The 19,288-nt window shown below is 32.7% G+C and overlaps 1 protein-coding gene across 1 annotated transcript in view; it reads left to right on the plus strand.

Annotated features, from left to right (window-relative positions):
- The window catches only part of LOC149533946 (MADS-box protein AGL24-like), a 126,719-nt gene that overhangs the window by 98,387 nt on the left and 9,044 nt on the right, over nucleotides 1-19,288 (plus strand). The window contains exons 3-5 of the mRNA XM_089804701.1: nucleotides 5,400-5,446; nucleotides 5,562-5,661; nucleotides 5,776-5,817. Of these exons, the coding sequence (XP_089660827.1) occupies nucleotides 5,400-5,446; nucleotides 5,562-5,661; nucleotides 5,776-5,817 (189 nt within the window). The remainder of the gene's footprint in view (nucleotides 1-5,399; nucleotides 5,447-5,561; nucleotides 5,662-5,775; nucleotides 5,818-19,288) is intronic.

Genomic DNA, 19,288 nt, shown 5'->3' on the forward strand with positions numbered 1-19,288 from the left:
AAAGGCCAAGTGGACATTGAGAAAATCAAGAAGGAAATGAATATAAAATGGAAAAAGAAAGCAGATGAAAATAGTGGAGCAAATGGAGATGAGATCACCCAATCCAATGGAGAATGTGATCATGTCATCTCAAACTAAGCAAGTAAGGTATGTATGGAACTATATACTTAATTGATATATCATACATTAGTCTATTACATGAGAATGTGCCAAAAGTCCATATTTTCATATTTAAGATGTATATGAGAAAATTTATGAAAGGTTGTCGAGTGTCAATAAAATTGTCTATGTTGACCAAGAATTGTAACATAGATTGAGCATTTTTAGAGGAGGAATGATAGAGACTGAGTGATATGAAAGAGCCCGAGTTGTAAAATAAAGACCTAGTTAAAAAGGAGTCAATATCGACCAAGACACCTAGCTTCCACTTATCTAACTCAACATTAAATGAGACCCTAAATCGATCAAAAGAAGGTATATAATGAATTTCAAATACATTATCTCATACCTTGCATGAAGATTTTTGAGAGCATATATTGATTTGGTTATTTTAGTGACTAGAAAAGATTTCAAAAGTGATTTGAATGAAGAGGCTTGAACAAGTGAAGATTTGAACTATGCCAAGTATCTAGAGAAGAAAGAACTTCAAACCCTAAATACAAACATGGTAGCTTCATCAACCACTAGGATGAGCTAAGATGTTAGTAAAATTCAACTAGTGAAGAGTGGTGCTTTTCCTCCACCAAAGTTTCATGCTATTCTAGAAATGGAAATGAAAGGAGACTCAATGAGTGTGCTATCTTCAATACCTCTTAAAGTCATTATGATCCATGATTTTAGAAGTTGTTATATGTATAAAATTGGAGAAGTAGGAGACTATGAGATTTTGGAAGCTTATGAGAAGTTGTTCAATGAAAGAATCTTCAAGGACGAATTCAAAGTTGTTGAAAGGAAAGGGTTAACTCATGCCCTAGAATTCCTGAGAAATTTCAAGATTGAATTGATTAAAATTGTTTTGAGCATAATTTATGATGTGAAGTACTGCTATAGAATGGACCCGTGGAGATTACAAAGAAAATACTGCATAGGGTTATAGGCTATCAACCCTAGACAAGAAGAAAACCATGCAGTGTTTGAGCTGTAAAGAAGTTGAGGCTAACATTGGAGTCAAGTGGAATGGATTTGGTTTGTCCATCACAACCATTTTTATTGACTAATTGAGTTTGTAGTGAGATTCATTGTTCACAAATTCTATAAATTGAGTAGATTGAATAGTGTTCCATGTATGGTTGTGGATCAAGCATGGAATATAGTATTGAAAGATCATGAGTATGATCTTTTCGAGCTAAACGGCTACAACTTGCAGAGAATTTTTCATCTATAGGAAAAGTAAAGAATTCAATGTGTAAGTTGGGATCCCTCATTATGTGTATTTTCTTTTATATACAAAAGTATTTTCCTTGTGTTGGTAATGTTGGATGGGAGAAAGACAAACTAGTGACAAAGCTTATTAATGAGTACATCACTCAATTGGGAGAAAACTTTGAGAATGTAATGGATGCTTATTTTGATGAATTTAAGAAAAGGATGAAAAGGCAGATGAGGATACCTGAAGAGCCAGTCACAAAGTATTAGAGTGACATATGTTTTCTTGTGGATATAACACTTTGGTATAAGCAGCAAAGTTGAGGAAGGCTTAGTTACAAAGTTTTGATTATGAGATAGATAGTGATGTAGTGAGTTCTAACATTGATGCACTTCTAAAAGAAGAGATAGATGTTGAGGTTAGACCCTTTGGTATATATGAAGAAGCTAAAGAAAGAATAACTATAAATATTAGGATGGCCTCTGAGAAAAAGAAAAGGAAAATAATGATAGAATATTTAAAAGCTATGCTAGGCACCCTAGGAAAGGGAAAGAAACATTACAGTTGACACAAGCTCTTTGTAAAGATGAAGAAAAAGATAGTGGTGATGAGGAAGAGGAAGAAGAAGAAGGTGACAAGGGAAAAGCCCTAGTTGTTGTCATGCTACTAAGAAAGAAGGCCCAAGGAACCAAGAAGAAGTTGGCATTGACACCCCTCTATCCTCCACCACCAAAAAGCCAAGGAGCAGAGCAATTGCTATTGCCAAGCAAATTGCAAAGCAAAAAGTAATAGAGTCTACAAAGCCCAGTGGCCTTAGAACCATAAGAAGAAGATTGGTCAAAGGATCACCTAGGAGGCAATATAAGTCTATTGATGAGTTATGTCCACACATAAGGAGCTCCCCAAGTTTATCTACTTTTAGATTTGTAAAATATGATACACTAGATAATAATGCTAGAAATAAAATTGAGGAGGCTATGGTAGAAATGATTTCAAACTAGCTCCTAGTGAAATAGAGAAGAAGATAAGGACTAACACATTAGTTAGAGTAATGCCTGATCTATCCCAGGAGCAACATGATGCATTTTTGGAATAGTTTAGAAGAATATTTGTTCCAAAATATAGAACATTTTTTTATCTTACTAAAGAAAGAGGAAGTTGTGGAACATCAAAGTGAGTTGCTTTGGAAGAGCATTTTTGGGTTATCAACAAGGACACAAGAGACAAACACTATAAACATCGAAGATGATTACAACACTGGAGAAAGAAAAGGGGTGTCAAGTCCATAAGACAGCATGTATAAGGCAACATGTATAAGCATGATTACAACACTAGAGAAAGATACAAGTGCCACAATTAAATTTGGAAAAACTCACCTTGGAGAAAAAAATTTAGTTGTATAAGTTTTTAGTGAAGAAGAAGAGACAAGAAGAGCTAAGAAGAGAGCTTAAGTAGAAGCAGGTACTACATGATGTAAAACATATTTTTGTTGATGCTTTTGAATTTCAAATTTTTGATGAAGATGCACCAATCATCAACCGAATTGTAAATATAGTTGATCAAGTCAATGCTGGAAATATGGAGACAAATGAGAAACTAATGGATTGGTCAACGAGAAGATTTGAAAATAAGGTTGTGGAAAAAGTTTCTATAACCATTGTTGAGCAGAAAGTGCAACTACAAGAGAGAGTACAAGTTATGATTGAGGTAATACAGAAGGTACACCATTTGTACACAATTTTGTCAGATGTGCCAAGATTAACCAATAACATTCAAGCAAAAACAAATAAAATTTAGACTGAGATGAAGAGATCTTGTTGCATTATTTTTGAGTCAACAGGATCAAGTAATGATAATTATAATAATCTTCTAAACTCTCAGGGCACATTGGTCAAGCTTCAGGTAGCTAACAAACATATGAAATCTGAATTGATCTCTATTTAGGCAATGATGATACCTCATTTGGAGATCATGTAGAGAGAACTAAAACAACCCAGGATCTTATCATAGAAGATTGTAATCATTCAATGGCTAATATTTTAATTGATTTGGCTACAAGATTACAATTATAGATTACTATTTTGGAGGCTGAAAGAACCATATGGATCATACATTATCCATGATTACCAAAGTTTACAAGGAATTCATTAGCAATATGTATTACTTCCACCTATGTAACACTAATAGTAGTGACATATAGTGTTAAAAAACAAGGGGAAATGTAATGTAAAGGGAGAAATGAAATGAGATGTCAAATAAAGGTAAAGAGAGATACAAATTTGAATAAAGGTGAAATAGATTTCTCATTCATTTTTACATTTATTATGCATTATTTATTAGCATAAGTCATAGAACTTAGGGGGAGAACTCATTTATTAGATTGCGTTGTAAAGATTTAAATATGACAAAGTTTTTTTTCCACTAATGTTAAAGAGGGAGATTGTTGATATCTCTAACCATTGTTGTCTATTAGTGTCAAACACTTAGTCATTTAAAAGGAAGAGTTAGACGGTGATCACTATGACCGAGCTACTCTATAGAGATTGAGTCATGTAGGTAAGCAAGTATGTACTAAGCTCTATAGGAGCCGAGTAAGTTTATGGTCACCAAGTATTTTCTATACGAGCTAGGCTCAACAATGACTGAGCAAGTTTAAAGTATACAAGTTTAGAGTTACATAGTGTGTGTCAAGTGAAATACATGTCAAGCATTAGAAGAGCACAATACAGGCTAAGAAACAAAAATGGAAAGCATCACAAAATAGTAAAGACTAAGCAATGCAAAGTTTACCTAAAAGTTAGAAATGGAACAAAATTTGAGGTAACACATTTTACAAGTCAACAGGGAATGAACATTTAAATATTGTAGAGGTTGTTACAAAAGATTTAATTGACACGGATCACATATCTCTATGTTATGTGATCAACGATTCAGATGGAAAGGCTATTATGGAAGATCTAGAAAACTCTTTATGAAAATCTTTAAATAGTGATGATCTTAACCTAGATCATGTGGGATGTGAGAAAGGGATAAGAAGATTATATGTGCGAACATGGAGTAATATGCAAGTGAAGGATTGAGATTAGATCAAAGTCAATGAAAGGGTTTTTTTATCACTTAACAAAGCAAGTGACCTATTCATAGTAGTGAATTGAAAGGGAAAGACAAGTTTATCATATTAGAGGAGAGGATCAATTAGCAATGAGAAGACTCAAAACTAGCTTACAAAGAATGCCAAGAGTTAGGAACTGAATCAGTTTTAACCATTTTGAATTAGGTGAATCTCTTAATAGAGTGATCTTAACAAATCTTTGTAAATCTCCTAACAAAGTCCTTACTTTGTTATAAGTGCTAAATCCTCTAACAAGGTGAGACCTAGTAGTCTCTTAAGTTATTAACAAGGTAGGCCCCTCATAGGGTAGATTATATATTATGATCAAATATTGTAACCATCACAAGTTAATTTTATTACTGTAGTAGTGAAGATTTGTCAATGTCATCCCCACCCCTGTTTTACCTTCACCTTGGAGGGTTTCTGGGTAACAAATATTGTGTTATGTGTTTATTTTTGTGCATGTGATAGATCAGATTTATATGTTTACAATAGATTTGCATTACAATTTTTACATGCACAAGTTTAGTGATAATTGTGAATAAATTGCTGAAAAGTTTAAGTGCTTAAGATTCTAATTCACCCCCCTAGTATCTAGTTTATCCATTTTATGCCTCCATCAGTCAACACTTTTATTCTCTTTAGTTGGGAGCAATTTTGAGTCTTTGGAAACAATTTTTACAATTTTAGAAGCTCTCTTCTTTTAATACTAAAGTAGATTTAATAAATCAATGTTTAGATATGTGATCTTGATTTAAACAAGTTATGAATTTTATATAAATATTCATGGTCCTCAAAATATAATGTTTTTAGTGGATTGGTCTTTAATTTTTGTAAATTTGTCAACATAATTTAGTTATATTAGCTTTTTTTTGTAAGAGTAACATATTTTTAATAATATGTCTCATTTAATGTGAACAGAGAAATTTTTTTACAGAGAAGATGGAAGATTCAAAGGTTCATATAAGGTATATTATAATTTTTATATGTATTACTAAACTATAGAATATTTAAATACTATAAAAGATTATGTAGATATAAGGTTAAATCTCCAATGAAAATATATAATTTTCCATTATGTAGTGATTTTAAAGATGAGGATCTTGAAGGGTTAACTATAGAGCAACTAAAAGAATTAGAAGAAAAACTTGAAAAAGGGTTGCGACATGTTAGAGAAAAGAAGGTATATATTTAATTTCATTTCAAGTTTTAATTATTTATACTAGTTATATTTCCTTTCAAAATCATTTTTTTGCTTAATTTAAGCTATTTTCTAACTCCGTGGTTTTAAATATAGAATCGAGAATTGATTGAACAAATGAACGAGTCAAGAAAAAAGGTAAAGTATGGTTTTAATTTGTTAGATTTCATATATTTTTAAAGTTTTTTCTTTTTTTGTGTGTTTCTACATATTCATATAACTAGTCTATCTATACAATACACACTAAGTTGACAATATGTCTACATACCAATTAATTCATCTTAATTATATAAAGTAGTTGATATGTATCTTTTGTTTTACTTAGTCCAAGTTTGTTATGAAGTACAATAATTAAGTTTATTATGGATCACCAAGAAATTATATTTAAAATTAAGAGATTAAGAAATGCATATCAAGAAAAATTAGGACACACTTAGTTCTTTGTTGATTTTTATTATGAGTAATAGAGATATTATTTTACATTTACTATAAAAATAAAATTGATATATTGGAATTGGGATACTATTCATATGAAGAAATGATGAATCAATATTATGAATTTAGATATGCCTAAAAATTGTTTATGAAATTAGTTTAGCGAGTCAATAATATTTCATAACATGGTTTTATTCTATTTCATAAAATGGTTTTATATTATTTTAAGCTTGTGGAATAATATAAGGCAACAAGATTAATGAAGGGCTAAATGTTTAGAGAAAGAATCAATAAAACAAAAAAAGGAAAAAAACTAGATTAAAGTGTGTAGGAGTTGATGAAATCCAACTCCATAGCTCACCAAGATTACGTGCATGCAAATAACCTGTCAAAGGGAAACCAAGAAGGAAGAGGTGGAGCTTGGAAAAACCCTAAACAAACATGAGAGAGAATATATTGCAAAACAAGAAATTGTATTTACAATGAAAAATGAGTTGAGAAAATACAATGAGAGAGCCTGAATATAAAGGCCTCATGGAAGCTTGTAGAACAAGTTGGATAGTGGTAGAAGATAAGGTTGACAACTAAGCATCCACAAAAAGGTGGAACATGCTAGAAGGGAAAAAACTCCCGTGTTGTCAACAACTAATCACTACAACAATTAACTACTAAATATTAAATAAATGCGTTAACCTAAGTAAGCTTAAGTAAATAGAATAAATAATAAATAATTAATTATTTACTCTAACACCCCCTTTTAAGTGCAACTTAGCGGAATGCCTTAAGCTCACAAAACTAAGATGAAATGTATAATGGGTCCCGATGTTAGGTACCCATGTATAATGCAAAGAAATGTAACCTCTAAAAATAAGGAAAGAGAGAAAACCACATGGGAAAAACCCTCCCCCGAAAAGAGGTAAGAACCAAGTGATGGACTGAAGAAGCCTCAAACTAGTGGAATGTCCCATAAAGTAAGAACAAAGAGAGAACACGAAGAGCATCACTGATGCATGAAGAAGCCAAAAAATCTACCATAAAAAAGAAACTTCTGATCTGAAGAACCTCCATAGAAGAAGAAGGCACAAACCGAGCATGTCTATATGGTAGATGATCCATCTCACCAAAATGCATAGGTAGCTAGCCACTGAAATCACCTTGTATGTAGGATCAACCACTAAATACATAGCTCACACTATCGAACCATCGAACCAAGGATGCATTAGAGAAATAGCATAACCCCCCCTTAATATAGATGGGGTGAGATGACAGGCAACTGAGAAGGTGGGCCAAAATCCTCTGTAGATAGAACCAAGAATGACGAGAGAGGAAGAGGTACAAACACTTATAAAGACACGGTCACATTGATGTTGCATGGGGCTAATTTTGTGAAAGGGACATTCACTTGACAAAGGAAGAGGGCACAAAAATGGCAACAACTATCCCCCCATGGTGCTTTATAAAAATAGTGCAAGTACAACTATCTCAAAACAATGTTCGTGACCCTCAGAATACAAGAGTGGCACTTTGTCTCAATGTGTATACATAAAAATGCTTACAAATGATAGCTATAATGATAAAAAAAGAAAACAAGCTGATACAAAGCATAGTACAACCCAAAACAAAGGATCCCATTCCAAGAAAATGATCCTCGGACCTATCACACCCAAGATATCCACCATAGAGCAAAAGAAAAAAGACCACATTTCTGAAAAGATGACAAAACCATCTTTCCAAAAATATAACATTTTCAAAAAACAGACATGGGATGCAAAAGATATACATGCCGGAGTCAAAAAAAAGAACTTCAAACTTCAACTACAAAAATGAGCAACTAAACTACATCAAAACTTGAAAATATAATGTCTTCATCTCAGAACTAGCTTTTTGGTACTTCTTTCAGATCATAAAAATACCTCTGTATGCTCAAGTTATGGCCACAAAATTGCAAGTAGGTGAGAATGACCCTAGAGAGCCTAGCAGGGGTACTAATGCAGGATGATGTCATGTTGATGTTAGCATTTTACTAGAAACAATTGACAGCCTAGGGGCTGTCACAACAAAAATAGGCTACATGGCATGCCACATGGTAGTACCATGTGGATGCCATGTGGCAAGTGGGCAAGGTGGCGGGTGACACGGTAGGGTCCACGTAGAAAAGTGCCATGTGTCACCACTAAACATGTTGATTGTGCTGCAAAATACCTCCAAATAGTAGAAAGGACTGCTAACTGTGTCCAAGCGAGTGAACAAGTGGCGAGCGTTGCAGATGAGTTGCGTAGTCAGTGGAGGAGTAGCAAATAGGAGTGGAGGCGATGATAGCAGGAAACATTGTTGGTGATTGGGGAGGTGCCGCTAGAAGTGGTGGAGCTCAGCCAGAGCATAGACTGAGGCTAGGTTGCGGTATTGAAAGGGTAGCGTGCTAGCATTTGGTGAGGCACTGGTGGTGGGCAGGCGGCCCCACGGTGGTTGTGGTGGAGTAGCTTGCAATTTTTTATTTTTTATTTTTCTACATTGAAAATGTATGTATGACCATATGGCTAGCCCTACAACTTAATTTTTTTGCCTCCCAGAGCCCTGTCACCAAAATTGAAAATTTTTATATGAATCTTGATTTTAAATGATCTTCTAGATCCAATGGAAGCATCTGTTTAGGCTCAAAGTACTCTGAAAAAATGCTCTTCCCCCGGATTGAAGAAAAATGCACAAACAAACTAGGGTTTGTGTCTCTGAATCATGGCTTCAAAAATCCTTCAAGCAAGAAGTAGAAAGGAGGCTATGATACCATGTAGGAGTTGATGAAATCCAACTCCATAGCTCACCAAGATCACCTGCATGCAAATAACCTATCAAAGGGAAACCAAGAAGGAAGAGGTGGAGCTTGGAAAAACCCTAAATGAACATGAGAGAGAACATATTGCAAAAGAAAAAATTGTATTTACAATGAAAAATGAGTTGAGAAAATACAATGAGAGAGCTCGAATATAAAGGCCTCATGGAAGCTTGTAGAAACAAGCTGGAAAGTGGTAGAGGATAAGGTTGACAACTAAGCATCCACAAAAAGGTGGAACATGCTAGAAGGGAACAAACTCCCATGTTGTCAACAACTCATCACTACAACAATTAACTACTAAATATTAAATAAATGTATTAACCTAAGTAAGCTTAAGTAAATAGAATAAATAATTATTTACTCTAACTAAGGGGTTCATATAATGTGGTATAAAATTTGGAATAAATATAGTTTCTTGATCAATTTGCTCATACTATATAATATTTATAAGCTCAAATAATGAGTTATTGAAAGGTTTCTTATGGATTAAATATGAATGAAAGTTTCAATATCTTTAAATTTAAGCTAATGAAATATTTATAACTCACAACTGAGAGATGATAATATTTTATATCAAAGATCCATTTGATGAAAAGTTGTGCCATAGTTAAAATTTTCATTGTGAGGAAAATATTTGGTACTAGAATTCATTGATTGTTTCTATGATATTGAAGGAAGATGATGCATAGAAGGATTAATACAAAAAATATAATAACAATAGGAATGCCTAATGTCTAAAGGTTAAGGGTAAATTTTATAACCACCTATGATGAAACAACAATAAGACGCATTATCTTCCAAGAGTCATTTAAGATTAATTGATTGGATTAGTAAAACTATTAGGAAAAAATAGAAGTAAACAAATTTCGGTAAGAAATATCCCTTTCTTCTATTTGCTAAAGGGGCAAATACAGAATTATAATTCTAGTACTTCTTATATATTTCCTTACACAATTTTATTTGACATAATGATGTAAAATCTATGCTTTATATACACAACTTCAAAAGATAGCATTTAGTGAGGCATCTTTCCTCCAAATTTTATACCTTATCCCTCAACATATACAATTTTCTTATAATACACTCCTCCTTTGATATTAATGACAAAGGCAAGTCAAAAACTACTTACAAGTCAAAATTTTGATTTTTACCTTCACTGTACTAATGAATTGGTTAGAAATGTGATACAATCATAAAACTACTCTTCAAGCTGATCAAACCTTTATTTCATGCATCTTTAGTTGAATCATATACAATTATAAGTGTGCTCAATCCATAAGATGTCAATTCAATAACTTGAAAGTATGGATAAGAAAAATTTTCTTATGATACTTTGGTCTTCAAGAAATCATCAAGCTACTTCTGCACTAGATCTATCTTCAATGATAAATGTTCTCCTAATAAAGATAATCTTTACAATATCAACTCCTTGGTTTCCTCCAATAATCTGGTCTCACCAAAAATCTTATTGATTCTCTACTCCAAGTCAATGACTTGAGCATCTGCATTCCTTATGTGACTTATCACATTCTTCAATTCACCTTCTTTCTCTTTGATCTTTATGGTGTAGGTCTGAATGTAATCATGTGACAAAGAACATTTGTCATAGAATTCTTTTCCTTCATAAACACACCTTCTTAACTCTTTAAAGCATGTGTCTAAGTTTTTCAAATTATCTTTGACATTTTTGGATACTTTTCTAAAAAGATTTGCATCATGTTCAGCTTGGGCCTTTACTATAGAAACTTCTACCAAAGTTTTGAAAAGATTAACTTATTCTTCTAATACCTTAGCTGCTTTCTTATCAAGATAACTCTCATTAATCTAAACATTTATCAAACTTTACTTTTTTCTATCATCTTCTCGAGAATTTCTTGATCTCTTTTGATTCTCTTACTCTTTCTTGGTCTTTAATTTTGTTTCATTCGGTCTATCATAAATTTCTTTGTGTAATTATCCGTGTATTGTAAGTAGGGGTTTCTTGAATTTGATCACGTATTGAATTACTACCGCATCCAAATTCCTTTGCTCACATATAGTGTATTTGTCATAGTACTTTTTGAGGTTCTTAAGATTTCAATTCATTTAATATAGAATCATTCAGATTCTATATTCTTGCTTTCCAAGTTATGTTCTTCTTAATGCTTCCTTCTCCCTATTCTTGTTGTTGTGGTGGTGATTTTTGTTCTTGGGAATTAGGTGGAGTTATCTAACCTCTCATTTTCCTCCCTTCATAGGATATTATTAATTTCTAGTCTCTTGCCTAGTCCAATAGCCATTTCTTTGACTCTTTTAGACTTAGGGGAATCAAGTTGTTCTTGTTTTACCTCAACTAACCTCAATGATCTCTTTGTGTTGGAATGTGTAGATAATGGAACATGTGTTACACTGACATCTTCTTCTTCCATAGGCTCATCCAAAATAACATTTGTGCTTTTGAAATTGTATTGCAGTTGCTTCACTACTAGTGCCTTCAACTAATAATGGTGGAACAAATAAGGAATCCTTTTGTCTAATATGATGCATCTCAATTATAATTTCCTTAACATCAAAAAACTCTTGTGGTGTCATCTTAGTTTTCTTTAAGATCATTCTCATTTCACTATTAACTTTCTTTTTTGCTGACTTCTCAAGCTTTGTTTGATATGCCAACTTCATGCTTTATTCATAGCTACCAAATCTAATATTTATAAGGTCTACGTCTGCACTTAGAATATTTTTTCCATATGCTTCAATCACTTCCTCAATAACCTTATAGCCAAGTGGGTCAACATATATCTGTTATAAAGGCTAGGATTATCGTTACACCAAAAGATCACCTTGTTAATGCCTGATACAACCAATACTCTTATAAAACCATACGAAGCGGTTAAGCCATGCCACGAACCCTATGAGGGACACTAGCCCATTTCCAACAATCCCCCTCCTAGTGTCACTCGTTGTGGGCTACCAGATTCAAACCTATGACCAAGATCCGATATCGATTGTTAGAAAGGCTAGGGTTGTCGTTACAAAAAAAGATCAACCTATTAATGCTTGGTACAACTAATACTCTTATAGAACCACATGAGGTATTTAAGCCATGTCATGAACCCTGCGAGGGATGCTAGCCCATTACCAATAATATCACTCTAGGAGTGATTATCTCCATGTAGGTAGAATCAATGTCAATCATAAAACGTAACTCATCCTTATACTTCTCAACTACTAATTTTGGAATCCTTGATCTCAATTTCATCGTTGACTATTTTTTTTTCAAAATGAGTATTAGGATATCATCCACTTTATTCATAGGGTGCCTTCTATACAAATCTATTATTTTCTCCATAGTGCACTTCTCACTACACCAATTAGTTATAGGCATGCATGGAAATATTTTAAAAGATGGAAAAATATGTATGTGATCAATGACAAAAATTGAAATTATTCATTTCTTGTTTTTCTTCTTCTCTCAAAGTTCTCAATCAATTGAATTCTCATAATTTCACATAAATTCACTTGAGCTTTCTCAACAAATAACTTGTAAGATAAATGAATAAATCCAATTGCCAATTCATCATCTCTAAAACTAGTAATGGAAATTTATTTAGCACTCCCCTTGGGATTCATGACAAGGGCTTAATCGCCTCTTGTGTACTATAAGCTGAGTGGTTGTATTGGGCATTGATAGATTGGTCTTTTGGTGCAATGACAACCCCAATCTAACAAGTGGTATCAAAGGTTGGTCAAAAGTTTAAATCCTTAGACCCTTGGGTAACGATGAGGGGGAGATTGTTGGAAATTTATTTAGCACTACCCTTGGGATTTGAGACAAGGGCTTAATTGCCTCCTATGTACTATAAGTTGAGTGGTTGTATTGGGGATTGATGCATTAGTCTTTTGGTACAACGAAAACCCCATTTTAACAACTAGAACATAATTGAGTTGCAATAATCTTACTCACAAACCTCACATCATCCTATTTAATTTGACTTATGACTATTCCTCTCCCATTGTACATTGATTTTGTGTTTTCAATGACAATCTTCTTAACATTCTTCTCATTAAGTGGGATAGATCCTTGATTTCTAAAACCAGTTGCCTCATGAAATAATTCTATTGAAATGTCTATCACTCTATCACCTATCCAAAACGTATCATCATGGATTTTACATAGAATTATCTTAGTCTAATTTTTGTTGTCAAACCCATAATAAAATATATATTTTACAATGTCATTATGACCTAGATGTTCAAATCCTTCTTTGAATGCCATGTCCTATTTATATAATTTATTAAATTCATCAGATATGTTAATCTACCTTGTAGTTTATAATTTTCACTTTGTGTAACTTCTAACATCTTCTAAATATATAACCTTGTCAAGAATTTGGGAAAATGTAGTGTTAGGGTCCTTAATAGGTGGTATAGGGTTTAGTTTTAGTTTAATTCTTGGAACCTCCACAACATTATGTAACACAGATGCTTCCATTTCTTAATTTCTTATAAACCTAATCACCTTTAAATTTGTAAATTAGGGCTTCTTGTGTAAAAAAAACTTAAATTCTTTATCTAATCTTCCAAACTGATTGTAATTCATTCTCAAATTTTCTCTTCAAGGATCTTCTACTTTTTGTGTGATCAGATGGTGTTTTTTCCATCGATTCTAATCATAATATGCAATTCAATTCAATTTTGCATTAATTATGCAAGTTCTTATTGATGAAAAACTTGTTTCCTCTGACCAAAGAATTTATTTTTTCTTATGCACTCACATATGAATTCAAAAATACATGTGCACTTAACTGTAGCCTCCTTTTATCCATTTAAAGCTTGTCCTAACTTCACAAGCCTTGATTTAATCATATAATGGGTAAATGATTTTCTAATGTTATTTCTCCTTTTAATGTTAATGAGTAAATAGCTTAGATTGATATGGGTTTGTTAGCAACTATTACTATCTTTGACTTGTTTTCAAGTGTGTCACATATCTTCAGCTCTGCCAAATTTGTGTTCTTGTTGGAGTTTTAGCTTTAACAAATATTTCATCGAAGTTCTCAATATGTTCTTTCATTTTCTCCTTTTTTTTGTCATTGTTATTTTCATTCCTTCTAACATTGTTGCTTACATTCCTTCTCAAGTTACTTGTCCTTGGATTTTGTTGTCTCATGTTGTTTGGCATTCTCATGTTGTTCATCCTACAAAATATTGTTTTATGTCCCATGTTGTTACGAATCGAGAGACATGTTATCACATTGTTTTCATATCTAGGTTTTGACTGACTTATCTATAATCTGAAATCTCTAGCAATATGTCCAAAGTTGTTGCACTTATAACACATGATTCTATTTCTTATGACATTAGTTGCACTAGAATAGTTCTACTAGCTATAGGGTTAGTACCTTGATACATATTATTATTAAATCTAGGTCCTTTACATTCACTAGCTCTATGTCCATATGCATAACAATTATAACAATAACCAAAAATAGTGTTAGTATACTTACTTGTACAATCCTTCTTCATGTGACCAACTTTATTGCATGCAATTTTTTTTCTAGTGAATTATCTTCTTAATCCTTTAGGTAGTTTACATTTTTTAGGTACTTCTTCAGATTGATTAGGCTCTTCCTTGTTTAGATCTTTTTCTGGTTGTTCAGGCAGTTGAATTAGAATAATTGGTTCCTTAGTAATATTATATCTCTTAGATTTTTCATCTTCATAGTAACCAAGACTAGTCTTATCAAAAGTAGGTCTTTGAGCCATGATCTTCTCATCAAGTTTCTCGGTGCTTGAATACAACTTTTCAAGATTTTTCTTTTTTATGTGTAATCTCTCCTTTCACAATAGAAATATACTTCTCAAGTTTTGCATATTCTAAATTTTTGGACTCATGTTCAGATACCACCTTTGTAAGTTTGGATTTCATTTCTGCATTATCAAATCTCAAATCTGATTGATTTTTCTTCTCATCTTCCATCAAGCTCATCTTAAGATTGGTAATCTCAAGTTCATGCTTCAAGAAATAATTTTTGTTCTTCAGCTTAGAAATTGCATCACTTTCTCTGATCTAATAATTTTATTTTTTCTTTTGGGAATTGATAAATTCAATCTCCTTTTTAAACTTTTGAATATAATCATTTGCCTCTTTGTATCTGTTCTTCAAACTATATCTTTCTTCAGTGATCACATCAAGTTCCTCTAGAACTTCTTCTATAATCTTATGCAAATAATCTACATCGATAGTGATCTTACTCAAGTTGTTAAAAATTCTCTAAGTAGCTATTCTCTAATACCAATTATTAGAAACAAGAAATACTAAGAGGACCGAGGGGGGTGAATCAATATTTCACAAACTTTTGCCCAACTATAGATATCATTTACAACCTTAAAACATGCACATGTGGTTAAATTGAAAAGTAAACATAGAAATAGCATAATGCAACTCTTAACATCATTATTTTTTAACTAGGGAAACCCTAGCCAAGGGAAAACCTTGGTGGAGATGGTACCCACAAAATGATCCACTGATCAAAAGTATCTTGTGAAAGATATTGGCCCTGTTAAGAGTCTATTACATTTGTATATTGTCTCAATCCTTGTTAGAGGAATAGGCCTTGTTAGAATCCTCAACCCTATTAGGAATTGTTATTATAATTACAAAATGTATACAAGATGAGCTCATTGCCCATACATACAATTATAATGATATATTATGTACACAAAAGGAATATATGCATAAGCCTTTTGATAATGCTGATATCTACAATATATGATTTGTCCTTTGTAGCTCTCTGTACATAACTTAGCATATATTGTCATATCTATACTCTATCATATAGTTTGCATCACAAAGTAAGTGTATATCAATGTCCAAAGATATCATACAACTTTGCATCCAAAAATTGGTCCTTTATAACAAGTTATTCTATCATTTTGACTTTTGCTAAGTTAGGGTTAACATCTAGGATGTCATTCCAAATTAGTTAAGTAATTATCTAGTAAACAAAATAATTCCTTAATACAATTGATAATTCTCTTGCCTCTACTATGTTTTGTCTATACAAGACTGCAACTGATAAAACATTAATAACTTTGTCTCTATTGTATATAGTGACATGTGCTCTCATGCATAATATTTGTATATTTTGTTCTAGCTTCCCTCAAGTCTGCACATGCCAATTCACTGTCTATGAACTCCACAAACCAAAAAGGTACCTTTGTTAACAATTATCTTTTTCAACACTTAGACAATTTTCTGACTCTTCAAACCAAAGCTTGTTTTCATAACATGTTGATTTAATATGGATGATATGTTTCCATAAATGACAACCTCAATAGATTTCCATACCTACCTCTTACCCAAATTGCAAATAATATGCAATGAACTATCCATCATTTCTAAACACATTTGCATCAATTTTCTCGGTCATACATTGTGATGGCTCTTCCATGAAGGCTACATTGACTAAGTCCATTTTTCTGTGTCTTTCATTTTGCATGAAGAGATAGTGAATTTCCTATCTCTCCTCTCTAGACATTGTGTAAGAGAGACCAATTTCTGATCTAGGAGATCAAATAAGTGTCTCAAAGTTACTACTGAAGTCATTAAGAGGTTCAAATTAAGTTTCATACGTTTCTTTAGGGGATTTATCAAGGATAACTTGTGGTTCTTTTCCTACATGCCTAGTAGTTGCTAGCATGAGAGAGAATGTAAGGAGCTAATAGACAACTCAAGACACTTGATGTCCAAACAAGACAAGTAAAAATGCCACTTGTCCAAGCAGTAAAAGAGAAAAAAATTTAGCATAGAAAAACTTACCACAAGGTCCCAAGCTATAGGTAAATACCCTATGTATGACACTTATGGATCAAGCAAAGCTGAGACAAGATAAAAGAGATAAAAAAACAAGAAAAAATATGAAAATATTGTTTGGACAAGTGAGAAATTCCACTAATCAAGAGTATAATCAAGGCATCTAAGTGATCTTAGTTGAAAAAAAAACTCCATCTTACTAGTTTCAGACCAAGGAACCAAGAAAAGTCACATACAATAACCTTAACTAGTCAAGACAAGCTTCCAAGATGGGCACATACTTAAGATGAGAATATGAAAAAAATTTCACAGTAGTCTAGATGATAGTTTAATAGGAAAAGTGGCACTCCACAAAGAAGTCAAATGATACTTTAGTAACAGATGGCACACTAAAAATTAAGCAGACAAAGAGTCATAGTAAAGGTGGGTGACACACCTTGCAATATCTAGTCGACACTTCAAAATTTTGTATGATTTTTCTCACTTTTGTAGATGACACTAAGACAACAAGGACCTAATTTTGACTTAAAATGATTAATTTGAAGATCATTTTTTCCAATTTTGACATAAACAATATTCTTCAAACAATCAAACAAGGGACAAAACAACTTTTCTGATATATACTTGTAAAAGCCAATGAGAAAAGACCTAAGAAACTATTGTATGTGTAGTTTCAGTAGATTTATATGGGTCTAAGAATGAATCAAAGACATGCCAAGAATATTCTACAAAAGGGTCACGACTCATTACTTATTACCTTGTCCCACAACTTGATGCTCTCTTTCCCCACACAAAGTGGTTGCCCATAATATATATTGGCTTTGTCATAGAGTGGTTATCCACATCTAATAGAACAAATATGGTGAGTCAAATATTGAGGTGATCTAGGTAGTCCACTTGGATCAATCCTTGCACCAAGATATTGAGTGACTAAATAAGGGTGGCTTCTAGATCTAGGTGTCTAGTAAGGATTCCATTCATAGTATCCCTCTTGCATTTGATATGGAATAGAGGCCTCACACCCACAAGAGAATTCCAAACTAGTAATTTTTCCATGGTCTCAATCCCATGCGTGTCCTTACTAGTATGAACAAAGATACTATGTCCCCCAAGGTTTTCACCTTTGTCTAGTGCTTTGTGATTATAGTGGGTCAAATTAGTTATATTTTCTTGTTCCCACTTTGGTCATTCCTATTGGTATCTTTCCACCAATAGAAATCCCTCTAAAGGTAAATGATATCACTAAGAGATCCAAAAAAATGGATAACAAGAGGAGGTCAAGAGTTTTGATTCACCTAAAAGAGGCAAAGAGCATAATCTCCAACTCTAACTGCTTCTTGCAAAAAAACCAAGCTAAGATTAATCAAATTTACTAAAGAGTGACCTCTCCACTCACTCTCTTGATCACACTACTGGGTCAAGATTTCTAAATTCCCTATAAAGACAAGAGCATAATCTCCTACCACCAATATGATCCTTACTAATGAGTTATTAGGTGCCTATGAAATGAAAACCTAATGCAAAAAGATCAATGATAAATGCACAATATAATATTTTTTCTTTTTCTTTTTTTCTTTATGGTAGCCCTACAAAACCACAAGTTAGTAGCCCCTTTTGTATGAAATACCCTTTAACAACCAAGTCCCTATAAAGCCATAAGTTAGGACATCAAAGATATGAAAATTAAAGAAAAACCTTGCAAGACTACTTATTAGGAGATGTTAGAAGATCAAAAAACTTGAAATTTAAGGAAACATCTGCAAACTAGACCACTAGAATATAACTATACAAGAAAATAGTTATGGGAGACACTTTACATACTGACAGAAAGTCATATGATACACTACAAAGAAGCCAAGTGATACTTTAGGCCCACACAATAGAGCATGTTAAATGAAGATGATATTCTTCTAGAAGGTAGACTATACTTCACAAATATCTTAGGCAATAGTCCATAAAATAGTAAGGATTACCTATCAGTTGTATGAAATATCATACAATATTCCTACAAAAAAGAAAGTAGAGATGAACTTACAACAACAAAATGCAAGAAAAAAGGAAATGGAGCTAAACCCTAGAATCCATCCCCATGGTGCACAAAAAAAAAAAATGTGTAAAATGTGACATACACTTGTCTAAGAAATTCTATCCAAGGTATCCAATGGATTAGGAACCTTGAATGATGACTTAGAGTTTCATATCTATGATGTGGAAGAATCAAAGTAGTATAGATTGTGACTCTTAAATGAACCAATAGAGTACACACTTGAAAGGTGCATTATAGAATGGAATATTCAAATGAAAATGAAATACAAAGATAACTACTTGATGAGAGTGCAAGAACTAAGCTACATGAAAATGTAAGTAAAAGAAGCTAATCTAACAAAGATTCCCTAGTTAAGCTATATTTTCTAATCTAAATACAAGTAAAAGAAATACTAAACTAGTATGCAAGTGCAAGATAATTGCTCAAGTACTCAAGAATGCAAGTAGACAAAATGGAAACATAACACTAACATGAACATGAGCTAGAGAGAATGAGAAGATAG

The sequence above is a fragment of the Cupressus sempervirens genome, chromosome 10 (genome assembly GCF_028749045.1).
Source record: "Cupressus sempervirens isolate cs-2001-9-10 chromosome 10, ASM2874904v1, whole genome shotgun sequence".
Classification (NCBI taxonomy): domain Eukaryota; kingdom Viridiplantae; phylum Streptophyta; class Pinopsida; order Cupressales; family Cupressaceae; genus Cupressus; species Cupressus sempervirens.